Raw genomic sequence first — 26,741 nt, 5'->3', positions numbered from 1 at the left:
AGACCTCCTTCTTGATGGTAGCAATGAGAAGAGGGCATATCCTGAGTGACAGGAGTCCTTAAAGGAAGATGCCACCTTTTTAAGGCATCACCTTTTGAAATGTCCTTGATGCTGGGAAGACTCGTGCGTAAGATGGAGCTGGCTGAGTTTACAACTCTCCGCAGCTTTTTCTGATCCTGTGCAGTGCTCCCTCCATACCAGATGGTGATGCAACCAGTTAGGATGCTCTCCATGGTACATCTGTAGAAATTTACTAGTGTCTTTGGTGACATACCAAATCTTTTCAAGCTCCTAATGAAATATAGTGTCATTAGTGAATTTATAAATGGTGTTTGAGTTGTGCTTAGCCACACAGCCATGAGTTAAGACAGAGTAGAGCAGTGGGTGAAACACATCTCCTTGAGGTGTTCCCTTACTGGCTGTCAGCAAGGAGGAGATGTTATTTGCGATCTGCACTGGCTGTGATCTCTCGATGAGGAAGTCAAGGAGAAAGATATGGAGGACCAGGTTTGAAAGCTTGTTGATTAGTACTGATGGGTTGATTCATTTGATTACTGATCAATTTTTGTTCATTTGCATCCAAATTATTTATACAACCAACAAATAACAGGAGTCCCTGACCCCTGCAGCACACTACCAGTGACCATTCTGATATAAACTGCAACCACCAGCTGTTAATAATGTTAGCTTTAGTTTTGTAGAAGCAGATTTTAGATATTTTTCCATCGAGTTGAGAGAAAACTTAATGAACAGATTACTTTGCCACACTCAAGCCATTCCAAGCAAGATCTCTAACTTCTCTCGACACATTATTTTCCTGGCTTCTTAACATGGCTTAATGTCTAGTGCTGGGAAACAAATTAGGAAGGAAAAGATAGATAAGTAAGACATAGAACAAAAATAACTTTATATTTGGCATTTTATTACACCAGTAATTCTTGTTGTGTGAAGCTGTTTTATTGATTTTTGAAATAGCTGCATAACATGAATTTCCGGTACCTTTTTACACTCATGGAAGGTGGATTACCATAAATAATAGTGATTCTAAAACACCCATTCTACTAAATGCCTCAGTTTATCATATTTATCATTAAATTCAGTGGTACCAAAAGTACACAAATTCTTTTAAAATGACAAGTTTATCAATCTATGTTATTGTTACAGATTTGTTCTTGATGTTTATAAAACTATTAATACTTCATCCAAATCATTTCGAGAAATGATTACTAATGTAATAGTGTACATTACACATTACATTTCATACCTTGATTTTGTATCTGAAGTGGAATATCCAGTTCCTTTACAGTGTAGGAAATAAAGCAAGAAGTATGGTCCATTCTTTCAACCAAGGTACAACTTAATTTGCACCTCTAAATTTGTAAAAGCAACATTTTAGGTAATACATAAATCAAAAGAAAATAGATGATCCCAACGTACGTAGTAATTAAAGGTTTTAAAGTATGATGGTGCTGGTTTACAGAAATATTTATCAGCGTACGGATTGATGCTAACAACATAGGATATAAACCACAGCACAGAATGACTCTTTTCACTTCAATCCAGTGGAATTTTTAAAGCTTTGTTTACTTTTACTTCATAGGACAGTGAATTTAACGTAAGACTGATTACTGTTGTTATAATATGATCTGAAGAAAATAGGATTGCTTGGCTACTTTCAGAATTGTTATCTGTGCCCTTAGTTAACAAAACATAATTCCTTCATGTTAGTATAATTCTGCTTGATGGTTGAAAAACACGTTCCAATTTTTCCAACAACAATAACAAGCAAATAGCTTTGTTTAAGCAAAAGAGAAACAACTTGATGCAATTCTATAAATCATGATTTTTAGTGCAGAAATTCAAAGATCTTATCTACATTGTTACAACAATAATTTACATTTGCATACACATTTTCCAGTTATAAAGCTATTGTATATTTGATTAACTGAACAAGTCAGTTTTTATCGTACTGTGGAGAGAAATATTGGATAGGAAGGATGATACACATGTAAGAGGAAATGCCTAATTTTCTAATGTACTGAAGTTAACAGTAATTTGACTGAGCCCCTTTATAAATTTTATCTTCCCTTCTCAATCTTTGCTTCACCCACCTTATTACAAATTAAGTGTGTGTAGCAAGGCTTCTGCAGAATGGATCAAACTTTGGTAAGTTAAGGACACAGTCAATTTTAAAATGGTTCTGAGTTCACCTTTATCCATGTATCAGGGCCTACTATCTCATAGTTATATTTCTTATAATTGCACAGATCCTGTTGTCTTATTTTCTTGTTTGCCTCATAAAGGTCTTTTATAACAGGTAATAAAGGGGCACATTTGGCTAAAAGGGCCAACTCGTCATTATAATCCCACTGAAGACTATCTAATTTATGAAAGTGTTTGTGAGAAATTCCATTTTGCAAAGAGGATTTGTATTCCTGTTCCGTGGCCGCATCCATATCAGATTTAGATGGTAATTTGTACGTACCATCTAATGTTGCTAAAGCAAATAAGACCTGATAGTGAAACAAAGGAAAAGGGCAAACAGTTTTACATAAACCAATAAAAAGGAGAGCTGGAAAAGTGGTGTGTACAATGTGCTTGTAAAGTGGGGTAACTCTATGATCTTTGATATTTAAGCACACATCCGTGGCAAGAAAAGGAAAAGAATAGTTGTAACCAGTGCAAAACATGAATACATCTGCAGGATATTCCATTCCATCATTACAAATCACACCAGTACGCGAAAATCTGTTCACACCTCTGACTAACAGGCAATTTGGAGGCAAGTGTGAGAACGTAAATGAATGTTTATGTATCAAGACGACTTGCTTGGCAACTGAGCACAACTCCATAGCAATGTCAATCCCAGACGGACCAGCACCAAGCAGAACCAAGTTCTTCCCTACAAAAGGTTCAGCAGACCTGTACTCATGACTGTGCATTGTCTGTCCTTTGAAATTCTCAATTTCAGGAATGTGTGGGATACAAGGATCAGAATAGTGGCTAAAAATACAAAATGAAAACATACTAAAAACTTATGAACTATTACTTTCTAATGATAGATCTCAACATTCATTTATAAAATCTTGTTAATTAAATTTTAGATATGTCTTTGGTGTAATCCAGTGTTCAAATGATTTCGGAGTTGCTTTCTTATTGCAAATTTTGTAATTAAGGGAATCATAGTCTGGAATTTGTAGTTAATAGCAATGAAATGAGACTTGCTACCTATGCCTACAACTGAGATTTTGTTTGGATTTGAGTGACATTTTAAATAAGTTAGTAAGCCTTTCCAGAATAGCACCCTCCACCTGGACTAGCAGCACCTTAAGATAAAACGATGTTTTTAATTTTTCAATTTCTGATAATTAAGTTCTGAAAGAATTAAACTCTATGACTGAAAAATTAATTGTTATGTGTCAGATATTGTTCGAAAATTTACTTCTGCTGAATTCATCAATTCTACATTATCTGCCATGTTTGGGGATTATTACAAGGCATCATTATTATAATCACAATAATTAAAACAATTAAAAGTCATAGACTCACCCATTACAGACAATAACTGAATCAAATCTCTCAATACTACGGCTGTGAGTCTTCAGATTCAAAGATGTTACTTCCCATGAACTCTGAGCAGCTCCAGTAGGTTCAGATACAGGATTCACTAGTTCAACATATGTGAGAAACTGTGAAAAGATGCACCAAATATTCACACATATTTTGTAGATGAAAGTACCATTTTATTTGTTTAAATCACTGTCCAGTAAATTTTATCCTGCTAATCCTTTGGATTCAAACGTAAAGGAACAGAAGCAGGACTGGACCATTATGCTCTGCCTACCCACACTCAGTCATGGCTAGCCCTTTACCTTTACATTATTACCTCAATATTCCTTGATTCTTTTAATATCTGAATACCTATTGAACTCGGTCTTGCATATAATCACCAACAAATGCTTCACTGCCCTGTTGGATGATAAATTCCAAAGATTCACCCTTCCTGAGTGATGAAACTTCTTACTACCTTTGTTCTGGTTGGCCAGTCCCTTACATGAGAATGTGACCCAGTCGGCAGAAACATCAATTATGCATTTACCCCATCAAGCCCCAGTAAGAACTGCTCTTTTGTTTTCTCCTAGAACCATGGAAATGTACTGTTATTCTGTACCATGTTTGCTGCATGGGCGCACTGAATTTGCCAAATACTTAATTCTCAAGAGGAAGAAGAAATCACAGTCACCTTTTCTTAATTGATTCAGGAATAAATAACTAGAATGATTTACTTGCTACTTCTAGTCACAGTGAATGCTATGAAAAACAATGGAAATAGGAGGGAAAAGCACAAGGCCATCTAGTCCCATGAGTCAGTTAAAACAGCAGATTGGTACCTTAATTCACACTGATCAACAGAAAAAAAACCTTTTGTGTCAATGTGAAAACAGGTCAAAACTATGTGAAAACCTACCCACTTAGGTTTCAGGATCCATAATAACCCTGTCCAACAAAAGTCACCTAAAAATTATTTACTTTAGAATGATTTTTACCCTCATTGTTGAATTAATATTGCCACTGGACCCTAAGGGGAGAATGTTTACCTCCCTTCTAGTGGGAATCTGAGAAAAATACCAATATGATTCTTGGTGGTCAGCTGTTTTGAACTGTGAGAACAGTCTAAGAAAATCATACAGGCAGCCAAAATTGATCCCATCCACAAAATGTGAAAAACATTTTATGGTCGAGTACACCATGCCTCTAAACTGGCAAAAACTTTATCGAACTCTTAAATCTTTTATAAACATTCTAGCTAAGATTTTTAAAAAATTGAACCTTTTCAAAAATGTAAAAAAATGAAAGCCAAAAACTTAACTGCTCAAACTACTCTTAAAAATTTTAAACATAAGGAACTCTACAAATCTGCAAGTCACTATAAATATAGTATTTTGAAAATTTGAAAAGAATATTTTTAACACAAAAACCATCTGGAAGATTTTTTTTAAATGCCAAACTCTCAGATCTTATTTTCTGGTAAGTTGATAATATCAATGATGGTCAATTAGGCTATGTTTAGACTCCCTTATCAAACAATATAATGAGCACAAGAGATCAACTTACTACCATGCAACAAATCATTGATAGCATCTTCCAGATTCGTCTGTTAATACATGGAAATCCTAAAGCTGTTGAACTTTTGAAGTATAATGACTTCAACTTTGTACAGTTTCATAATCATTACAGTATTCTGCAAAACCCAGTACTGTTAAATAATAAAAACATAAACACGAGGAAATCTGCAGATGCTGGAATTTCAAGCAACACACGTAAAAGTTGCTGGTGAACGCAGCAGGCCAGGCAGCAGGTCCTGACGAAGGATCTCGGCCCAAAACGTCAACTCTACCTCTTCCTAGAGATGCTGCCTGGCCTGCTGCGTTCACCGGCAACATTTATGTGTGTTGCTGTTAAATAATAAACGTGGCTTTATCAATAATATTATCAAAATAAAAGATAAACATCCTTCTCAATAGGAATTCTTATGAAAAGTTCAGAACTGTAAATGATCAGTGTTCATTCTTTTTACACCTTACATATACCTTTATGTGCGGCTGAATTTCAAAGCGATTAGTATATCTTTCCAGATATGCTCTCACATCAGTGTGATGAATGAAAGAAGGGGGGCCAACTTCAAATGGAAAATCTGGGAATCCCATGACTTCTTTTGGAAGATTTGTCCTAAAGGATAAATAAAAGAGAAAACAAAAACAAAATACAACTTTCCAAATCAAATAGATTGAGGCAACAAGTGAGATTTGGAGTCAAAATTATAAGCTGATATTATGCGTGTCAATTTCAAACCTTTTATAGCTAGTAAGAAATCAGAATCAGGTTTATTATCACAGCATGTGTTGTGAAATTTGTTAACTTAGCAGCAGTAGTTCAATGCAATACATAATATGGAAGAAAAAGTAAGTAAATCAATTACAGTATATGTATATTGAATAGCTTAACAATCGTGCAACAACAGAAATAATATATATTAAAAAGTGAGGTAGTGTTCATGGGTTCAATGTCTGTTGAGGAATCATCTGGTAGAGGCGAAGAAGCTGTTCCTGAATCGCTGAGTGTGTGCCTTCAGGCTTCTGTACCTCCTACCTGATGTTAACAATGAGAAAAGGAATGCCCTGGGTGCTGGGGATCCTTAATAATGGATGATGCCTTTTTGAGACACCACTCCTTGAAGGTGTCCTGAGTACTTTGTAGGCTAGTACCCAAGATGGAGCTGACTAAATTTACGGCCCTCTGCAGCTTCTTTCGCTCCTGTGTAGTAGCCCCCCCCTGCAAACTAGACAGTGATGCAGCCTGTCAGAATGCTCTCCACGGTACATCTATAGAAGTTTTTGAGTGTTTTTCTTGACATACCAAATCTCTTCAAACTCCTAATGAAGTATAATCGCTGTCTTGCCTTCTTTATAACTGCATCAATATGTTGGGACCAGGTTAGGTCCTCAGAGATCTTGACACCCAGGAACTTGAAACTGCTCACTCTCTCCACTTCTGATCCCTCTATGATGATTGGTATGTGTTCCTTCGTCTTACCCTTCCTGAAGTCCGCAGTCACCTTTCATCTTACTGACATTGAGTGCAAGGTTGTTGCTGAGACACCACTCCACTAGTTGGCGTATCTCACTCTTCTTCTCCGTGGATTGTCAACTTGTTGTGGTGGAGAAGCTTGTGTGGTCCTGTGATCCTGAGAGCAATGCTGTCTGGAGCTATGCTCCTGGTAGGGTCACCCATGGCAGTAAGGTCGAGGGTGAGGTCCCTGACAAAGAACAATCCAACCAAGACCGCAACGGTGGAACAGCCGGATGAAGGCTGCAACAAATCCATCAGCTCCAATCGTCGTGGTATCCATGGCATTGGAATCAGTTGGTTGATTTGTGAAGTACCGTGTGCTTCTTGGAGTGCAACATCAAGTACACATTAAACAAATACACGCACAGGCATCTTCGCTCTGTATGAAACGAAGACTATCATCCTCGACCTCAAGGGATAGCCACGACAATATCTCACTCTTGTACACCCTCTCGTCTCCATCTGAGATTCTACCAACAATGGTTGTATCAGCAGCAAATTTATAGATGGTATTTGAGCTATACCTAGCCACACAGTCATGAGTATAGACACTGCTTTTTGCTTATACTGCTTATTGATAATAATTTGTATGAATACTGCATATGATTTTCCAGTCACTTAAATGTCAGAAAAATAAACAGTGTACAGTGCTTACATTCCTCAGCAGGAGCAAAAAGATTAAACATCATGATGATTGAACCTCAGTAAATCTCTACTATTAACAATTACAATCTGATCCCAGTGGTAGATAAGCGATCATACTGATTAAGCTAAAGATTAAAAGTCATTGGTAAAGAAACGTACAGGAGGTAAAAATTATCTGATAGTGAGTTGTTCCAAAATGCAAAGAAATGGAAAAGCACCCTCCTTCATATAAACATAGTCGTTAAATACTTCAGCTGAAAGAAAAAGTACATCTACAAAGAGCATGATATAAAGAGTAAATGCCTAACATTTTAAGCCAAATGACCCACTTATGAATTGTATCATCCTACATTGCGTGTAGAAAAGAAGCTGAAAATATAATTATATTTTTCTTCTTACCCCAATCTTATTTTTCATTCCGTAGTTCCCAGTAAGTCCAGTGTGTCTTACTCCCTCCTTTTCTATAGAGCCAGCTCTCGGCAATGGCTCTCTGCACCGGTTTTTTTTCCTTACCAACTGCAGTCATCTGTTTACCATTTTGGAATTTTATTTTGTTTTCCTCATATGTCGTATTGTGTAGTTGTTGTAGCCAAACCCAGCAAATGGGGCAGAAAATGTATTTTTCTACCGCCATCTGTTTCCTTCAATTTTTATTGCCTTTATATTTTTCAGGTGAAAGGCAGAGTGAGTGCAAATTATAGACCAACTAAAATGCAAAAATCAAAGATCAGTTAGTGACTTGCCAACTTTGACAAACCTAAAATACCGTAAATATTTTCTATCTGAACAGTACTTTACATGTCACAGGACTCGGCATCAGTCAGATAACATTTGGTGTTGAGCCCCAGGAAAGTGCAGATGAACCAATCCCCTTTGCACATACATAGCTCGTCCATAGTGAGAGTTAAGTGCACCAAGTTCCTGGGAGGTCACATCATGGATGACCACAGCTGGGTCCCTCAATATCACCTCCCTGAATAAGAAGGCCAAGTTCCTGGGAGGTCACATCATGGATGACCACAGCTGGGTCCCTCAATACCACCTCCCTGAATAAGAAGGCCAGCAGCTCTTCCACTTCCTGAGGAGATTGAGGCAACTGAGGCTCCCCACCACCACCTTAAATGAATTTTACAGGCACACCTTTGACAGCATCCTGACAAGCTGTACCTCCATCTGGTATGGGAGCAGCAGGGCATCGGACTGGAAGTCCCTATAAAGAACTGTGAGAATGGCCAAGAGGATCATAGTCCCCATCATCCATCGGGGACTTTTATCAGGAGCACTGCGTATGCAGGACCCTTAGTATTATCAAGGATCCCACCCATCCACCCGACATCCTCTTTAATTTTCTACCATTAGGCAGGAAACTCCAATGCATAAAGACAAGAATGGTCAGGATGGGAAACAGCTACTTCCCTCAGGCCATTAAGCTTCTGAACTCCCTACCTCTCTCCCCATGGGTCCCAAGTTCTCCCTTAACTTCAGCCATTTGTTCTCACTAGGATTTCTTAGGCTTCTTTTATTTTACATAATATAGCATTTGTTGCTGGGTTCTCCCACAAAAAATTTCCAAATAGTTATAAGCCTTTTTTTTAAATGATGTTGCACTGCTGGAGGTTTTCCTTTTCCTTATCAACATCCTTATTTTTTTTACTGCAGTCTTGATCCTACCTGAAAACCCAAAGTTTATGCCCCCTCCACCTTTTCTTTATTTCAAAATATAATTTTGTGGGCAAGGCCAAATTGTTCATTATTTATCATGGGGGGCTATGGACATGGCATCAAAGGTTACTGGGAGAAGGCCGGGAACTGGGGTTGAGGAGATGATTTTAAAAAAAGGATCAGACATGATTGAATGGTGGAACAAACTAGATGGGCCAGATGGCCTAATTCTGCTCCTAGATCTTACGGTCTGGGAGCAGGTCAATGGGACTAGACAAAATAATAGTGTGTACTGACTAGATGGGCCTGTTTCTCTTCTAACTATATCATAAATCGACAAACAAGAGGGATCGGGGTTAAGTGGACCATTTTCTCTCTGGCAAACATAACTAGATGGAAACAGTAATATCAGTAATTTGCAGTTTGTTTTCGTTAAAGGGGCCAAGTATATTGTATCCAGATCTGCCATTGATATAAATATTGGTGTGAAACGAACTGTTAAGACGACAGTCTTCTAAGCATTATACATAAGTTAAGTGAATAAGAAAAATGGCATTCAGGCTTTAATTTTGTAAAGTATGAAGCCGTCCATCTTGGAAGAAAGGACAGAGAAAAAGTGTAATTTAAATAGTGTACATCACAGCAACCCAGTCTGCACTACTGAGCAAACTTCTGCCGCATTTACGAATTGAAAAAATATAGTAGTTCGAAAATATCCTTTCGTTTGTTACAAATACAGCCCCTCAAAGCAATCTTACTTCAGCTTTAATGCCTTCGAATCCGGGCAAATATTACGCAATAGAAAACATAAGTTGAATCATTTACATTCACGTAAGATCTACAGAATCGTGTTCTATATTATCAGTCTGATGATAAGGCATGTGATGTACAGCACCTTAGGTCTCTGTACATGCTGGAATGTATAGGCAGACCATGGTCGTCATTACCCGTTCTCTCCGTGTAAACCCAAGTACCTCCAACACAATCAGAGTGCTCATATACCACCGGAGGGGCGAAGATGTGCGGCTTGGCCAGAAGGTGACGAGCGGCACAGAGTCCACTTGCCCCTGCTCCAATTACAGCTACTTTCAGCTGACAGGCTCTCATTATTCGTACTTTTTTTGCAAAAAAAAACTTTGCAACAAACACAAAATGCTGGATGAACTCAGCAGGCCAAGCAGCATCTACGGAACAAAAGCACAGTCGATGTTTTGAGCCGAAACCCTACAGCAGGACCGGAGGAAAAAAAGATGAGAAGTAAATTTAGAAGATGAACTTTGCCCATCTTTAGGTCCTTTCCTCGTCAAGCGTATTTGCCCATCGCGCTGCCTGCTGCCAGGTTATTTAAATCAATGGCATATTGTATAACGTTCTCTCTGTTCCGGTAAAAATAGATTTCACACTGAAGAAATTATTTAATAAATTGAGTGCTACAACTGAAAGCACATTTCCTTCAAATGTCTTCTGGCTCCAATAGAGTTAAGTATGTCTGCTATGCTAATCGTCGCCGCCAATCGGTTGTTGTTAATTGGAAATTGAAAGCGTCGTCCCCTGCTGTCAATCTTTAGTGGGCGTTACCAGAAGAAAATGGACACTATTTCGAAGATTTAAAAAAGAAATCCTTGTATTTCATGCAGTCTTCTTTAAAATTCCATGTATTCACTCACCAGCTCCGAGTGCCTGACTAATTAGAATTTGCAATGACTTTATCCCCGAAGGAACCTGATCAGATTACTGCTGACGGATGCGTAGACACCGGTGACCCCTTGGCACAATATTCTCCAGGCAGGTGATAGTCGAGAGTATGCATTTCACAGTTGTTAAGCTTTTTTAACCAAGGTTACTAGACGACTTCACTTGACTTGCCTTTTCTGGCTTGAGCCTAGGCTGAAATATATAAATTACTGCTCCGTTTCGGTTCAACTCTTAATCTATAGAACATAAAAACAGAAATCTACAGCATATTACAGGCCCTTCGGCCCACAATGTTGTGCCGACCATGTAACCTACTCTAGAAACTTCCTAGAATTTCCCTTCTGCATAGCCCTCTATTTTTCTAAGCTCCATGTACCTAAGAGTCTCTTAAAAAACCCTATTGTATCCGCCTCTACTACTGTCCCCAGCAGTGCATTCCATGCACCCACCACTCTCTGTGTGAAAATCTTACCTCTGACATACCCTTTGTTCCTACTTCCAAGCACCTTAAAACCCTCTTAAGTACCCTCTTGTGTTAGCCATTTCAGACCCGGGAAAAAGCCTCTGACCATCCGGACGATCAATGCCGCTCATCGTCGTATATACCTCTATCAGGTCACCTCTCAGTCTCCATCTCTCCAAGGAGAAAAGGTCAAGTTCATAGAACATAGAACTGTACAGCACAGGACAGGCCCTTCAGCCCACAATGTTGTGCCAAACCAGCTGAAAAGCAAATCAAAAACACCCAAACACTAATCCTTCCTGCCTGCACCATGTCCATATCCCTCCATCTTCCTTACATCCAAGTACCTATCCAAATGCCTCTTAAAAGCCTCTAATGTATTTGCCTCTGCCAACACACCTGGAGGGGAATTCCAGGCACAATTCTCTGAGTAATAAAACCTACCCCTCACATCCCCTTCGAACCTGCCCCCACTCAATGTACATTAAGGGTTATGGGGAAAAGGCATGTAGGTGGAGATGAGTCCATGGCCAGATCAGCCATGATCATATTGAATGGTAGAGCATACTTGACAGGCCAGATGGCCTACTTCTGCTCCTATTTCTTATGTTCTTATATTCTGGTACAAGACACTTCAAACTGGGAAAAAGATACTCCCTGTCTACTCTATCTATGTCTCTCATAATCCTGTAAACCTCTATCAGATCTCTGCCGCTCCAGTGAAAACAACCAAAGTTTATCCAGTATCTCATGATAGCATAAACTAGACAGCATACTGGTAAACCCCTTCTGCACTGTTTCCAAAGCCTTGAAAGACCATTTGCCTATTATGTCCATTTCAATATGCCATTGATACAAGAGGTTTGAAATTTCCTTAAAATATTCCTATTCACAATTTATTCTTAGTAAACAAAGTACAAATCTTTTACATTTATACAAAGAAAACTGCTGGAGTATACAATAACTTATTTGTTCTCTGCTTTCCATCATTGTCACCCAGAACCTGGTGAGCCAAGGACAGGAATGTTCCCACAGGTGGGAATTCATCACTAATGTACCATTAACTATCTCAGTGTGTCTGCTTCTTCATTCATCATTCAACGTTATAGGATCCCTGCTTCTTAAGTTGTTTACTCAACCTATTCTCATAAGGCATGCTCTCCAATGCAGGTAACAGCCTTGTAAATCTCCTCTGTGCTCTCTTTCTCTCTATAGTATCCACATCCTTCCTGCAGTGAGGTTACCAGAACTAAACACAGTACTCTAAGTGGAGTCTAACTAAGGTCTTCTAAAGCTGTAACATGACCTCACAGTTCTTGAAATCAAACCCAGGGCTGATGAAGGCCAACTCAACATACACCTTCTTAACAATACTGTCAACCTGCATAGCAGCTCTGAGTGCCCGATGGACACAAACCCCAAGATCTCACTAATCCTCCACACTGCCAAGAGTCTTACAATTAATATTATATTTTGTCTTCAAATGTCTCACTGAAATCCATATACACTACATCCACTGCTCTACCTTCAGCAATGTGTTTTGTTACATCCTCAAAGAATTCAGTCAGATTCATAAGTCATGACTTGCCCTTGCCAAAGCCATGCTGACTATCCCTAATCAGATTATGTCTCTCTAAATGTTCATAAATCCTGCCTGTCAGTATCTTCTCCAACAACTTGCCCACCACTGAAGTAAGACTCAATGGTCTATAATTTCTTGTGTTATCTCTACTCCCTTTCTTGAACAAGGGAACAACATTTGCAACCTTCCAATCCTCTGGCACTCCTCCCATACCTATTGATGATGCAAAGATCACCAGAGGCTCAGCAATCTCCTCCCTCACTTCCCACATTAGCCTGGGGTATATCTCGTCCAGTCCCTACAATTTATTTAACTTAATACTTTTCAAAAACTCCAGCACATCTTCTTTCTTAATGTCTATATGCTCCAGCGTTTCAATCTGCTGTAAGTCATCCCCAAAATTGCCAAGGTCCTTTTCACCGGTGAATACTGAAGCAAAGTATTCATTCATTACCTCCACTATCTCCTCTGACTCCATGCACATGTTTCCACTCTTGCTCCTGATTGGTCCTATTCTCACACGGCTCATCCTCTTGCTTTTCACATACTTGTAGAATGCCTTGGGGTTTTCCTTAATCTGCTCACCAAGGCCTTCTCATAGCCCCTTCTAGCTCTCCTAATTTCATTCTTGAATTCCTTCCTGGCACCCTTGTAATTTTCTAGAGCTCTAACAGTACCTAGTTTCTTGAACATTTCGTAAGCTTTTCTTCTAAACTAGATTTTCTACATCCTTTGTACACCATGGTTCTTTTACACTACCATCCTCTTCGTGCCTCAATGGAACATACCAATGCAGCACACCATGCAAATGTTCCCTGAACAATAGCCATATTTCTGCCGTGCATTTTCCTGAGAACATCCGCTCCCAATTTATGTTTCCAAGTTCCTGCCTAATAGCATCATATTTCCCCCTAATCCAATTAAATGTTTTCCCAAATTGTTTACTCCTATCCTTCTCCAATGCCACCATAAAGGAGATAGAATTCTGGTCACTACTTCCAAAATGCTCTCTCACTGAAAGATCTGACACTTAACCAGGTTCATTTCCCAATACTGTACCAGATCAAATATAGCCTCTCCTCTAGTTGACTTTTCTACATATTGCGTCGGGAAACCTTCCTGAACATATCTAATAAGCTCCACCGCATCTAAACCCCTTGCTCTAAAGAGATGCCAGTCAATACTAGGAAAGTTAAAATTACCCATCACAACAACCCTATTATTATTGCACTGTTCCGGAAACTGCCTCCCTATTTACTCCTCAATATTTCTGTTACTATTGGGGGGGGGGGGAATCTATAAAAAACACCAGTGGAGTTATTGCCTCCTTCCTGTTTCTGATTTCCACCCACAATGACTCAGTAGACAATCCTGCCCCTGAGACATCCAAGTCTCTGTAATGGCCTCAACATCATAGGTCCATGTATTGATTCACGCTCTAAGTTCATCCGCCTTGCTTGTGATACTCCTTGCATTAAAACAGACACATCACAAACCCCATCTTGCTGAGTGCCTCTTTGCTCTATCATTTGCCTATCCTTCCTCATAAACTCCCTACAAGCTGTCATTACTTGTGCACCAACTGCCCCATCCTCTGCCTCTTCACTTCAGTTCCCACCACAGATTGGAGGTGAATCATAGGAACTATATGGGAAAATGTTTGCAATCCATGCAACATTTTACATTTATTTTGCAAGCAGAGCACACCGAAGAGGGACTAATGACTCAGATTATTAAAAAAAGGTTGTAAGTTATCTCCATGTTGGAACTAATAAATATAACGCTGAAAACTGAGAATGTGTATGGTGGTTTTAATGGCAATAATATCTCAGCAACACTCCTCTTTGTTACCATTTGTTTGCAGTTATGCCTAACATACTGTATAATGTGTTGTACAACCTTGGATATATCATTATAGCAGCCACTGGTATTGGCTCAGTGTATCTCACCTTCAAGAAATAATAATGTTAGAATGTTAGAAGCCTTATCATCTTTATTTGCTTTACCAAACAAAAATATAGGGAACCTTGTGAACATTATTGGTGATGAATTTGAGATCTCCTTGAGGAACTAAAAAAGGTAGTAATTAACAATGAAGTGATACTCTCCAGACAGAGTAATGAAGTTGATGGGTAGTGGATATTTTGTCAATGTTGGGTGGCACAGTTACTTCACGGTTAGTCCAATGCTATTACAGCTTGGGGCATCAGAGCTCAATCCTGGCATCCTCTGTAAGGAGTTTGTACATCCTCCCTGTGAAATGTGCGAGATTTCGCTGAGTGCTTCGGTTTCCTCCCACAATACAAAGACATACCGTTTAGTAGGTTAATTGGTCATTATAAATTGTCCTGTGCGTAAGTTAGGGTTAAATTGGGGCATTGCTAGGTTGTGCATCTCGGAGGACGCATTCCACATTATATCTCTAAATATTAAAAAAATGCTCTCAACCATTTCCCTGTTGTGGTAACAAGTGGCGATATTCCAGAGAGAAAGCGATATTTTTGTGTTCCTCAGGGCAAATCAGAACACTGCCACCATTTAGAACAAGAGAATGGTGATATTTTGTCATTAGTAGGGCCAGAGATGCACGAGGCAACGGGAAGTTTGGCCCATGTACCTAGGCACCAGAAGTTATGATAATGATTACATGGTCAGGTTAAAGACGCTGGAGGAGAGTTGACATTTTTAGATCACAGGTTTGATGTGTGAACTGATATGAGACAACACAGAAGAACCAGTTTGATATTGAGACCTTAATATTTGTGGAGACATATAGGATATCCTCTGCTATGGAAATCGCAGTCAAGAATGTGGGGCATATTCTGGCATGCAGATGTAGTACTGTATTCAATATTTCAATAATATTTGAGTAATATTGTAAAGATGTTGTTTGTTTGTTTACATCATTCATTATGGGGTAAATGTAAGAAGTACGTGAATGGCAAATGTTAATACCTCAGCATGTCATATGTGAGGGCTTCATCTAATGAAAACTTTGTAAACAAAATATCCTGGAGTTCCTGAAGTTGCGAAATGTAACAGGTGTCATCATATCACAGTAAGTCTTTTTGGCAGAAACTCCCTCGGTCACAACATTCTGAAATAGGGAGGGAAGACTTGATCAGTTTCACACATTGAAAGATCTTTGCAATGCTTAGTACAAGTTTTGCAGGCATAGCAGTGTTTGTTAAAACAAATGGTTGGCATGTGAATATATTTAAATCATTAGTAAAATAAGTGGTTGACCTGCAAACGTAGTGGTCAACAGAGATGTACACCACTTGATGGGTCAGAACATACCCAGGTTGTTCAGTCTACCTCCATTAATAAACGTCAATGTTATCTTGTTGCTGTATTTCGGAGAGGTCCCATAACCTTGTGTAAAACCAACATATATTTAAAGTAATGGTTTAGAGGATATTTCTTGACATCAACTATTGTAAGGAACAAGAAATAGCTATAAATACAAACAAGATTTTAGTATTAATCTTAAAACTGAGGATGTGATAAATATGACACCATGACATGAATAATTATTTTATTCTTGCTACAAACCAGATCTCACTGTCGTCTCTGCTGCTTCAGACACTTGGTTGGATATTAGTTGTGTACTTACAGGGCAACAACTTGTGCATAATCAGAGGCTTTTCCACAAAATGTCTAGAACCAAGGCATTTATAAGACCATAAGACGTAAGAGCAGAATTAGGCCATCTGGCCCATTGGGTCTGCTCCACCACTCAATCATGGCTGATCCTTTTTTCTATCTCCTCCTCAACCCCAGGTCCCGGTCTTCTCCCCGTAACCTCTGATGCGATGTCCAATCAAGAATCTATCAACTTTATGCTCAGCCTGAGAAAATCTGCAAAAGAAATCTATCATGTATGCAGTCAGACACAGGAGCAGATTTGAGCAAACTGTGGGGTGTAAATGATAACAAAATGTAGTGATAAGTAGCAGTGAAATAGAAATGGTTAAAGGGAAATGAATGGCAAAAGAAGGTAAAAGGAAATTGATTGCAATGGAGGAGCATAGCATAAATACTAAATCAGAATGAATAGAGGGCCAGCATTGACAATGAAGGAAGAAGAGTTGGGGGAAAATAGCAGTATTAAGTAATCAAGTGGAACAATGGATATTAACTAGGTCAGAAAGGGTGGGGTGATGGTTTGAAAACATTGACAGATAAAACTAGATAAAGAAAACTAAATATACAGTAGATTTTATTTTCTTGCATCCATTTGGGACAAAATAACAATAATGTGATGTTTTAGAACTAAAGGTGTGTGAACAAATAAATGGGTTGTGATTTTATGGACTTTAGAAGCTGCTTTAAACAGTCATCAATGACACAATACGGGTAAAATGGTGGAATAATAGGATTCATTGTTAAATTTAAATAACAAAAAATGTTTAGCAAAAAATGATAGTAGCAACACATCTGCATGAGCATTCTGCTTCAATGTTCAGTATTTAATGGTAATCCAGGAACAACAAGGTATCCATTGCAATGCACACAAAATGCTGGAGGAACTCAACAGGTCAGGCTGCACACATGGAAATGAATAAACAGTCCACATTTCTTCAGGAGAAAGGGAGAAGTCAACAAAATAACCAGGTGGGGAAGAAGTACCAAGATGATAGGTGAAGCCAGGTGGATAGGACTGGAGTTAAAGGAATCTGATAGGAGAAGAAAGTGGACCATAGGAGAAAGGGAAGAAGAAGGGGCAGTAGGGAGAGGTGATAGGCAGGTGAGGAGAAGAGGTAAGAGGCCAGAATGGAGGCTACCTATACGGAATGTGAGGTGTTGCTCCTCCACCATCATCCTGGCAAAAAAGGAAGGCATGGACCAAAATTTCCATATGGGAATAGGGATAAGAATTAAAATGGTTGGCCACTGGGATGTTCCGCTTTTGGTGGATAGAGCAGGGGTGCTCGATGAAGTGGTCCGCTAATTTACTTTGGGTTTCATCAATGTAGAGGAGGCCACATTGAGAGCACTGGTTACAATTGTCGACCCAACAGATTCATAGGTGAAGCGTTACCTCACCTACAAGGACTGTTTGGAGCCCTGAAAGGAGGAAAGGGAAGTGGTGAATGGGTAGGTGTGGCACTTTGGTTGTTTGCAGTGATATGTGCCAGGAAGGGGATTAGTGGGGAGGGACAAATAGACAAGAAAATCATGGAGGGAGCAATACTAGTGGAAAACAGAGAGTCGGGGGAGGAGGCAAAGATGTGTTTGGTGGTAGGATCCCTTTGGAGATGGCAGAAGCTGCAGACAATTATGTGTTGGATGCGGAGGATCATGTGGTGTTAAGTGAAGACAAGAGGAACTCTATCCCTGTTAAAAGTGGTGGGAAGATGGGGTGAGCACATATGTCCCCAAAATGGAGGAGAAGTGGTTGAGGGAAGCATCAATAGTGGAGGAAGGGAAACCCCATTTTATTTGAAGAAGAGGGACATCTCATAATGTCCTGGAAAGGAAAGCCTCACCCTAAGAACAGATGCAGTGGAGATGAAGGAACAGACAAAAGAGAATAGCATTTTTACAAGAGATAGGGTGGGAAGAGGTATAGTCAAGATATCCATGGGAATCAATAGGTTTATAAAAGATGTCAGTAGACAGTTTGTCTCCATAGATGGAGACAGAGAGATGAAGAAATGAGAATCAGAATCAGGTTTAATATCACTGGCATAGGTCGTGAAATTTGTTGCTTTGCAGCAGCAGTATGTTTCAACAAATGGTATTAAAAACTATAAATTATAATGTGTATATAAGAATAATTAAAATAAGCAGTGTAAAAAGAGAGGGAAAATTACGGAGGACATCTTTATGGGTTTATTCTCCATTCAGAAATCTGATGGTGGAGGGGAAGAAGCTCTTCCTGAAATGTTGAGTGTGTGTCTTCAGACTCCTCTACCTCCTCCTTGATGGAAGAGGGCATGTCCTGGGTGATGGAGGTCCTTAACGATGGAAGCGGCGTTTTTGAGGCATCATCTTTTGAAGGTGTCCTGGATGCTGTGGAGGCTTGTACCCATGATAAAGCTGGCTGAATTTACAACTTTCTGCAGCTTTTTCTGATCCTGTGTAGGGGTCCCTCCCCAATACCAGATGGTGATGCAAACAGTGAGAACGCTCTCCACCACAGTATATTTGTAGAAATTTGCAAGTGCCTTTGGTGTCATACCAGTTCTCCTCAAACTCCTAATGAAATATAGCCACTATTGTCATTGCATCAAAATGTTGGGCCCAGGATAGATCCTCAGAGATGTTGACACCCAGGAACTTGAAACTTCCCACCCTTTCCACTACTGATCCATCAATGAGCACTGGTGTGTGTTGCCTTGACTCATTCTTCCTGAAGTCCACAATCAGTGCCTTGGTCTTACTGACATTGACATAAGTATTACTATAGTCCTGGTTATCCAAGGCCAAGCGAAGAGCCAGTGAGATTGCATCTCCTGTCGACCTATTGTGGCAAGAGGCAAATTTCAGTAGGTCTAGGTCTATGCTTAGGCCATAGTTGATTCTGACCATGACCAACCTCTCAAAACACTTGATCACAGTAGATGTGAGTGAACTGGGCAATAGTCATTGAGGCCGCTCACCCTGCTCTTCTTGGACACTGGTATGATTGTCACCTTTTTGGGATGGATAGGAATCTTTGACTACAGCAGTGAGAAATTGAAGATGTCCTTGAACACGCCCACCAGTTGGTTGGCACAGATTTTCAGAACCCTACCAGGTACACCATCAGGTCCTGATGCCTTGCGAAGGTTCACCCTCTTGAAAGATGTTTTGACATTGGTCTCCTAGACAGATCACAGGGTTATCAGGTACTGCAGAGGTTTGCATAGAGGTAATTTTATTTTACCTTTCAAAACATGTATAAAAGTGAAGCATCACTGTCATTCATGATGTTAGGTTTCGCTTTGTAGGAAGTAATGGCCTGCAAACCCTGCCAGAGCTGATGTGCATCCAATTCCATCTCCAACTTCAATTAGAATTTTTCTTTCAATTCCAAAAGGGGAGAGAGGTATCAGAAATGCACTGATTGAAGTTAAGGGCAGGGTGAATGTTGGAGATAAAGTTGATGAAATTGATGAGCTCAGCATGGGTGCATAAAGCAGCACCAATGCAGTCATCAACATGGCAGAGGAAGAGAAGAAAAGTATCCATTATTGTTTTTCTACAGCTACTCTCATTGGAATAGCTGACTTCGGATCAAATATGACCATGCTTTATTATCCGTGACCAGTGGAAAAAGCCATCAAGGAAAATCTGAAATTGTGGCCCCCAAAATGATCATCAAAACTTCCTTCTCATCCTGGGCTGCCTACACACAAAACATTCAGGAACACCTGTCTGATAATGATCCCTGGTGTATGTGGCTGGGCATCAAGGGCATTACAGACTAAGCAAAGAAAGGCAGTGTTGACTGTACCAGTGAAGCCTCCTTCTGTGATGCTCTAAACAACTTCTATGCACACTTTGAGGCATGCAACATGCCGGCCACAAAAGCAACCTTCTTCCCAGATGAGCAGCCACTGTGTGTAACAGTAACAAACATGAGAAGAACTCCGCAGAGTGTTAACCCCTGTAAGGAAGCAGAGCCAGACAACGTCTCAGGCTGAGTTCTCAGGAAGTGTGCATAGCAGCTCATTGATATCTTCATGGACATCTTCAACACTTCATTCATCCTGCTGCTGTCCCCACGTTTCAAATCTGCTACCATCATCCCTGTACTAAAGAACTCTACACCTTCAGATCTAAATGACTACCGCCCAGTGGCACTGATGCCAATCATCATGAAGTGATTTGACAGCTGATAACGTCACATATCAAAACTCTGTTCCTTTCACATTGGATGTTCACCAAATTGTTTACCAACAGAACGGCTCCATGCACCTTGCCCTGACACACCCAGAAAACAAGAACACTGATGTCAGATAACTGTTTCTGGATTTCACTTCAACTTTCAACACTATTATCTCACAGACCTTGGTGAACAAGCTCCTACTTCTTGGTCAAAATACAACACTGTGCAACTGGGTGTTGAACTTCCTAATGAACAGATTTCTGATAGTCAAAATGCTCAACTGCTTCTCCCTTCCCATCATCCTCGACATGTGCCTCCCTCCCTCCCCTCCACCCCACCCCCCAGGCTGTATGCTGAGCCCATTACTCTGCATTCTGCTTACACATGACTGCAGGGCCAAACACCCAAGTAATCTCATTGTCAAGTTTGCCGATGACACAACAGTGTGGGGCTCATCACCGACAACGATGAGATGGCCTACAGAGAAGAGGTGGAAGAGCTCAAGGTCTGGTGCCAGGCCAGTAACCTCTTCCTTCATGTCAACATGACATAGGAGATGGTTATCAACTTCAGCAGAACTCGCACTATGCTCACCCCTCTTTACATTGACAGCAGAGCAGTGGAAATTGCGAGCAGTTTCAAACTCCTGGGAGTGCACATCACACACGACCTCTCATGATCCCAGAACACATCCTACACAGTCAAGAAAGCTCAACAACAACTCTAATTTCTGAGAAGGATGAAGAGAGCTGGAACTTACACATCCATACTCATATCATTTTACAAATGCACAGTAGAGAACATCCTGACAAGCTACATCACTGCTTGGTAAGGAAACCAGCGGACAGGAAGGCTCTACAACGGGAAGCTAAAACTGCCCAATGCATTACTGGTACCAACCTACCCGACATCAATGGTTCAATAGTTCAACGTCATATATACAGGATGTATAAGACATAGAGTATAACGAGAAAGGCGCCGGAAAAGGACCAGGAACATCTTGATGGATCCCACCCACCCTGCTTGTGGACTATCTGTCCCATTCTCATCAAGACGGAGGCTACATAGCATCGCATCTATGCCAGGACCACCAGGCTCAAAAACAGTTACTTTTTCCAAGCAGTAAGGCTGATCAACACCTCCACCCACCAACTCCATCACATTCTTATTATTTCCAGTCAGTCACCTTATGAACAGCCTAGTGTCACTTTATATGGACATACAATCAATCTATGTATATAAGCTATCTTACGCATTTACTGTATACTGATTGTGTTTTTAAAATCATTATTGTGTTCTTTACCTTTTATGTAATTTTTTTGTGTTGCGTCATATCTGGAGTAGCAATTATTTTGTTCTTCTTTACACTTGTGTACGGGAAATGACATTAAACAATCTTAACCTTGAACTTGCTCCATCATGGGCACTATACTCCCCAGTATCCAGGACACCTTCACAATGCAATGCCCCAGAAAGGCCACTTCCATCATTAAGGGCCCCCATCACCCAGGATGTGCCCTCTTCTCATTGGTACCATCAAGGAGGAGGTACAGGAGCATGAAGGCACACACTCAATGTTTCAGGAACAGCTTCTTTCCCTCTGTCATCAGATTTCTGAATGGACAATGAACCCATGGACCTCTTCCTCAGTACTAATTTCCCTTTCTTTTTCCACTACATATTTATATAATTTAAATATATGTATACATTTCTTATTGTAAATTATAGCCTTTATTACTATGTATTCAAATGTCCTGTTGCTGCAAAGCAACAAATTTCATGACATATGCAAATGCTATTAAACTCGTCTCTGATTCTGATTCTGAATTTTGTGCAGTTTTTCCCCTGGAAACCTGTACTGTGCAGAAAACATTTGCAATTCATAACTCATTCCTTATTCCACAACATAAATGATGGCTGCACCTACTCCACGTCTGAAGCCAACACCTGACAGTTGTAATGAATCAGGAAAAGAAGTAAGAGTTTTGAAGATCAGTGGGAAAGAAATTACTATGCACAAACATGACATATGCATTCACTTGTTGCTGCCTGTCCCATGCAGGTAGCAGAATTTAGTTACTCCACTAACACCAGCCAGCTATTGCTTCCTTCAATCCTATAATAGGTCCATACTTGAAAAAGAGAAAACTATTCTTACCTCTTTTCCCTGTCTGGACTCTGCATTGTCAGTACATTGACACCCCACTGGTGATCAGATTGCTCTATTCATACTTAATTTACCCTCTGTATATTCATCCCAACGACCAAGAGATTGAGTATTGTCTTTCTAAGTGGTTTCCATTTTCAGCTCTGCCAGAGATGATTTGCGCCTTTATGCCGTGAAACAAACAAGCAGAATGTCCTAAAAACAGTGCAGGATTGGCATTTGCAAGATTCTGGTGATTTTTTTGGGTGATTCAGCAAAAGGAGCATGGATAAAAAGTCTGGGTTTCCATTCTTATACCAATCCAAGAGAGAACTCAAAACTAATAAAAAGAGGACATAAATAGATTAAAAATCATCAATGGAAAATCTCTCATATTTTATGCCTTTAAATTAGTCTGTGAAAATAGTAACTGCAAAATTAAACAATCAGTAGTACATCAGTAGTACAGTGCTTCAACACAGTAAAATGTATTAAATGTGAGCATTATCAGTTGAAACTTGATATTGACTTGCATGAGGAAGTATTGTGATAAGTAACAAGTGGCAGTTTCAAGAAGCATTTTACAGGAAGAAGTAGTGATAGAGCAGCGTAGAGGGGTAGGGCTAGGGATGGAGCACAGACATAGTGCAGAAATAAAAATCAGGGACACACAAAATGCTGGAGGAACTCAGCCGGCCAGGCAGCATCTGTGGAAAAGAATACAGTCAACGTTTCAGCCCAAAACGTCGACTGTACTCTTTTCTATCGATACTGCCTGGTCTGCTGAATTCTTCCAGCATTTTGTATGTGTCGTTCAGATTTCCAGCATCTACAGATTTTCTCTTGTTAGTGATAAAAATCAGGAAGTAAGTATAAGGCCATAAATGGACAAATGCCAAGATATCAGAAATATCAGAACTAGTAAACATTACAGAAGGTAATAGAAAAGGCTATGGAAGGATTGAAAGAGATGAGAATTTACAAACCACATTACCAACAATCAAAGTGTCACCTGGCAACCAATGTGATAATAACTTAAAAAAGAAGCTGGAGTAAGCTCTTTAACACGTTGATCCTGCTCTGCTATTCAAATTCATGGCTGTCCACTTTCCTAGTTGATCACCATATGCTTTGTGGACAAAAGTCTGTTAATTTTAGTGTTTATCAACGCCAACAGCTAATGTTCATTGGCAGAGAATTCGAACAATCTGTAAATTGATATAAAGAGATTTTTCCTCAACTCAGTCTTAAAAGGGCAATGTCTTATCCTGACACATCACCTCCTAGTTTTGGATTCTCCACTGTGCGAAAATAGCTTCATCATTTAACTTGTTAACCACTTTCAATAAAATTTACTTCCTCAGAAAGAACTCTTCTAATTTACAATGATTGTATGCTAAACCTCCTCAATCACTTTTCATCGGCCAAATTCCCCATTCCAAGAAATCAGAATCAGAATCAGAATCCTTTATTATCGCCAAGTATGTGGACACATACAGGGAATTTGATGCCGGTTTCCCTGAGCTCTCGCTGTACAGAATCAAAAAGCAAACAAAACCATAGTGCAAATAATCGTGAACTATATACAATGAGGTATACCTGTGTATGTACAGGTGAACTTGGTTTATAATAGACTAAAATTCAAGTGTTCGTAAGACTGATAGCATACGGAAAGAAACTGTTCTTGTTCTTGTATCTGTCCTGGCACACAGTGATCTAAAGCGCCTACCAGAAGGAAGGAGTTGGAACAGGTGATGTCCAGGGTGTGATGGGTCTACAATGATGCTGCTTGCTGGCTACCTGACTCTAGATGCATATAAATCTAGATGCATATAAGAAATGCATCTCATAAACTTACACCATGCTGATTCAAAAGCCAGTATATCTTTATTCAGGTACAGAAACAAAAGCTTTATAACTTTTATACTGAAATAAAAGCTAACATACTATTTATCTTTCATGTTGCTTTATATATCTGTTTTGTCTCTCATGATTACCACATTTAAATCTTTTTGTACACAAGGTTTTGCTAGGATCATTTCATTTTAAACAATTTGCTTTATGAACTCTTCCTTCCAAAATGCCTCCTCTCCCGGTATTGTATTCCTTCTGTCACCTTCTTGTCCTCTCTGTACTCTCTGTGACCTTTTGCAGATTCTGTGTCTTCTTCACTTTCCCACCTCAGTTCCCATCATAAACAAATTTACTGTCTTTTTCAGACATGCCATTTAGGTAAATTAAGAAAGATGGTAGGCCCAATACTGATCCCACTGGTATTCATTAATATTAGTTTGTTAACTTGAAAAATACTGCTTTTTTGTCCTTAATCCAATCCAGTATATCTGCATTAATGTTACCTTAATATGCTCGTATGTTGTACCTTATCAAGCATCTTTTACATAGAAACATAGAAAATAGGTGCGGTAGTAGGCCATTCGGCCCTTCGAGCCTGCACCGCCATTTATTATGATCATGGCTGATCATCCAACCCAGAACACCGCCCCAGCCTTCCCTCCATACCCCCTGACCCCCGTAGCCACAAGGGCCATATCTAACTCTTGAAAGATCTGCAATTTTTATTTACTTACAGAATGTGGTTACCACTTGTAATACATATTTATTTCCATCCCTAACTACCCCTGAATTGAGGAATCAATTATGAGTCAAGTATTTTGCTGAATTTGGATCCATGGATTGACCAGACCAGTTAGGAAGGTAGCATCCTTGAGTGAACAAGAAGTATTTTAACAAAAAATCTAGTAATTTGAATGGTTACGATAACTGAAGATAGCTTTATTTCCCTTTTTTTCAAATCCAGACCTTATTTAGTTACTCTTTTTGAATTTAAATTCCACAGTGTAATTTGGGATTGAAACTCTTGTGTCTAGATTAATAGTTCAGGCTTTGCCTGCTAGTCCAGTAATTTAACCACTATATTGCCATACTTCTATATCCAACATTTTCTCCCTACTTGCCTTTCTAATGGTATACACAAAAGATCCTACACTATCTATCAATTATATTTTCACCTTCATATTTTTCCATGTCTAATCACATTTGTCTCCAAGTGTCATCTCAAAGGGACCCATATTATTTTTTGCCACTCATTTCTTTTTTCCATAGCTTTAGAAACTCCTACAATTATTATTACATTACCAGCAAGTTTACGCATAATCTACAGTATTTTCTCTCTCTTTACTCTATTTACTGAATCATTGCTCTTCCCTTTAATGCTGCAAATATATGGATTATTACTTTTTGTAAACTTGTAAGCCTCTTTTTTAAAATAGCTTGTTAGAATGTGGAATTCTGTACCTAAAACTAACATTGAAACAGAACTCATATGTACATTTAAACAGTTGATTTCATTTGAGATTCATTGTATCATACAGCAAGGAAATGGCCTTTCAGCCTAATTCATCCATGTCAACCAATATGTCTGCCTATGTTATTTGGCTCATATCCCCTATCTTTCTTTTCCTTTTCTATCCATGCACCTATCCAAATACTTCTTTTAAATGCCATAATTATAACTTCCTCTATCATGTTCTATATAGCTACCACCCTCTTTGTGATCCCCAGATTTCCTTTCAATTTTTACCCCTCACATTAAACCCCATGTTCACTAGTTTTAGACTCCCCTCCCCTTGAAAAACACTATGACTAACTACATAACTACAAATTATGGCCTTCATAATTTTATAAACCTCTATAATGTCCACACAGCTTCTTGCACATCAGTGAGAACAATTACAGCTTATTCAATATCTCCTTGTAAGTAACGCCCTCTATTTCAGTACATCCTGGTGAATTTCTTTTGCACTTTCTCGAGAACTCCCACATTCTTTCTGTAGTGTGGTAACCAGAACTCCACACAATATTCTCAACCAATGTCTTGTACAGAGGCAATACTCTTATTCTCAATAACACTGTCTACGAAGGCAAACAAGCTCAATGCCTTCTTCACCACCCTACCATGGATGTCACCAATTTCAGGAAACTATGAACTTGGATCCTGGGGTCCTTTGAACTGCAATGTTCTTAAGGTCCCTGCTGTTAACTGTGTATGTCCTGTTAGTATTATACAACCCAAAATACA

At 39.4% G+C, this 26,741-nt stretch overlaps 1 protein-coding gene across 3 annotated transcripts; it reads right to left on the bottom strand.

Annotated features, from left to right (window-relative positions):
• Window positions 1–919: 919 nt before the first annotated feature.
• On the bottom strand, window positions 920–10,390 carry LOC140210604 (uncharacterized). 3 transcript variants are annotated; one of them, XM_072279721.1, is made up of 5 exons: window positions 9,833–9,906; window positions 7,675–7,981; window positions 5,592–5,730; window positions 3,550–3,689; window positions 920–3,003 (listed from the first exon to the last, which is right to left on the bottom strand). In XM_072279721.1, the coding sequence occupies exons 3-5, from the start codon at window positions 5,706–5,708 to the stop codon at window positions 2,190–2,192; spliced, it is 1,071 nt and encodes a 356-aa protein (XP_072135822.1). In that variant the 5' UTR covers window positions 5,709–5,730; window positions 7,675–7,981; window positions 9,833–9,906; the 3' UTR covers window positions 920–2,189. The 3 variants fall into 3 exon arrangements, with proteins under 3 accessions (XP_072135822.1, XP_072135820.1, XP_072135823.1); XM_072279719.1 differs by lacking the exon at window positions 7,675–7,981 and having other exon boundaries at window positions 9,833–10,390; XM_072279722.1 differs by lacking the exon at window positions 7,675–7,981 and having other exon boundaries at window positions 9,885–9,971.
• Between the last annotated feature and the right edge of the window lie 16,351 nt (window positions 10,391–26,741).

The sequence above is a fragment of the Mobula birostris genome, chromosome 15 (assembly GCF_030028105.1).
Source record: "Mobula birostris isolate sMobBir1 chromosome 15, sMobBir1.hap1, whole genome shotgun sequence".
NCBI lineage: Eukaryota > Metazoa > Chordata > Chondrichthyes > Myliobatiformes > Myliobatidae > Mobula > Mobula birostris.
Note: the sequence above shows the minus strand (reverse complement) of the source record. Positions and strands in the feature narration are given on the sequence as shown.

What these genes read in the sequence shown, in the direction of transcription:
- LOC140210604 (XM_072279719.1), bottom strand. Translation starts at nt 10,044, where the DNA reads ATGAGAGCCTGTCAGCTGAAAGTAGCTGTAATTGGAGCAGGGGCAAGT. An exon ending in AGCATGTACAGAGACCTAAG is followed by an intron (nt 5,731 to 9,832) that starts GTGCTGTACATC and finishes TTTATCCTTTAG; the next exon opens with GACAAATCTTCCAAAAGAAG. An exon ending in AAATTCAGCCGCACATAAAG is followed by an intron (nt 3,690 to 5,591) that starts GTATATGTAAGG and finishes ATCTTTTCACAG; the next exon opens with TTTCTCACATATGTTGAACT.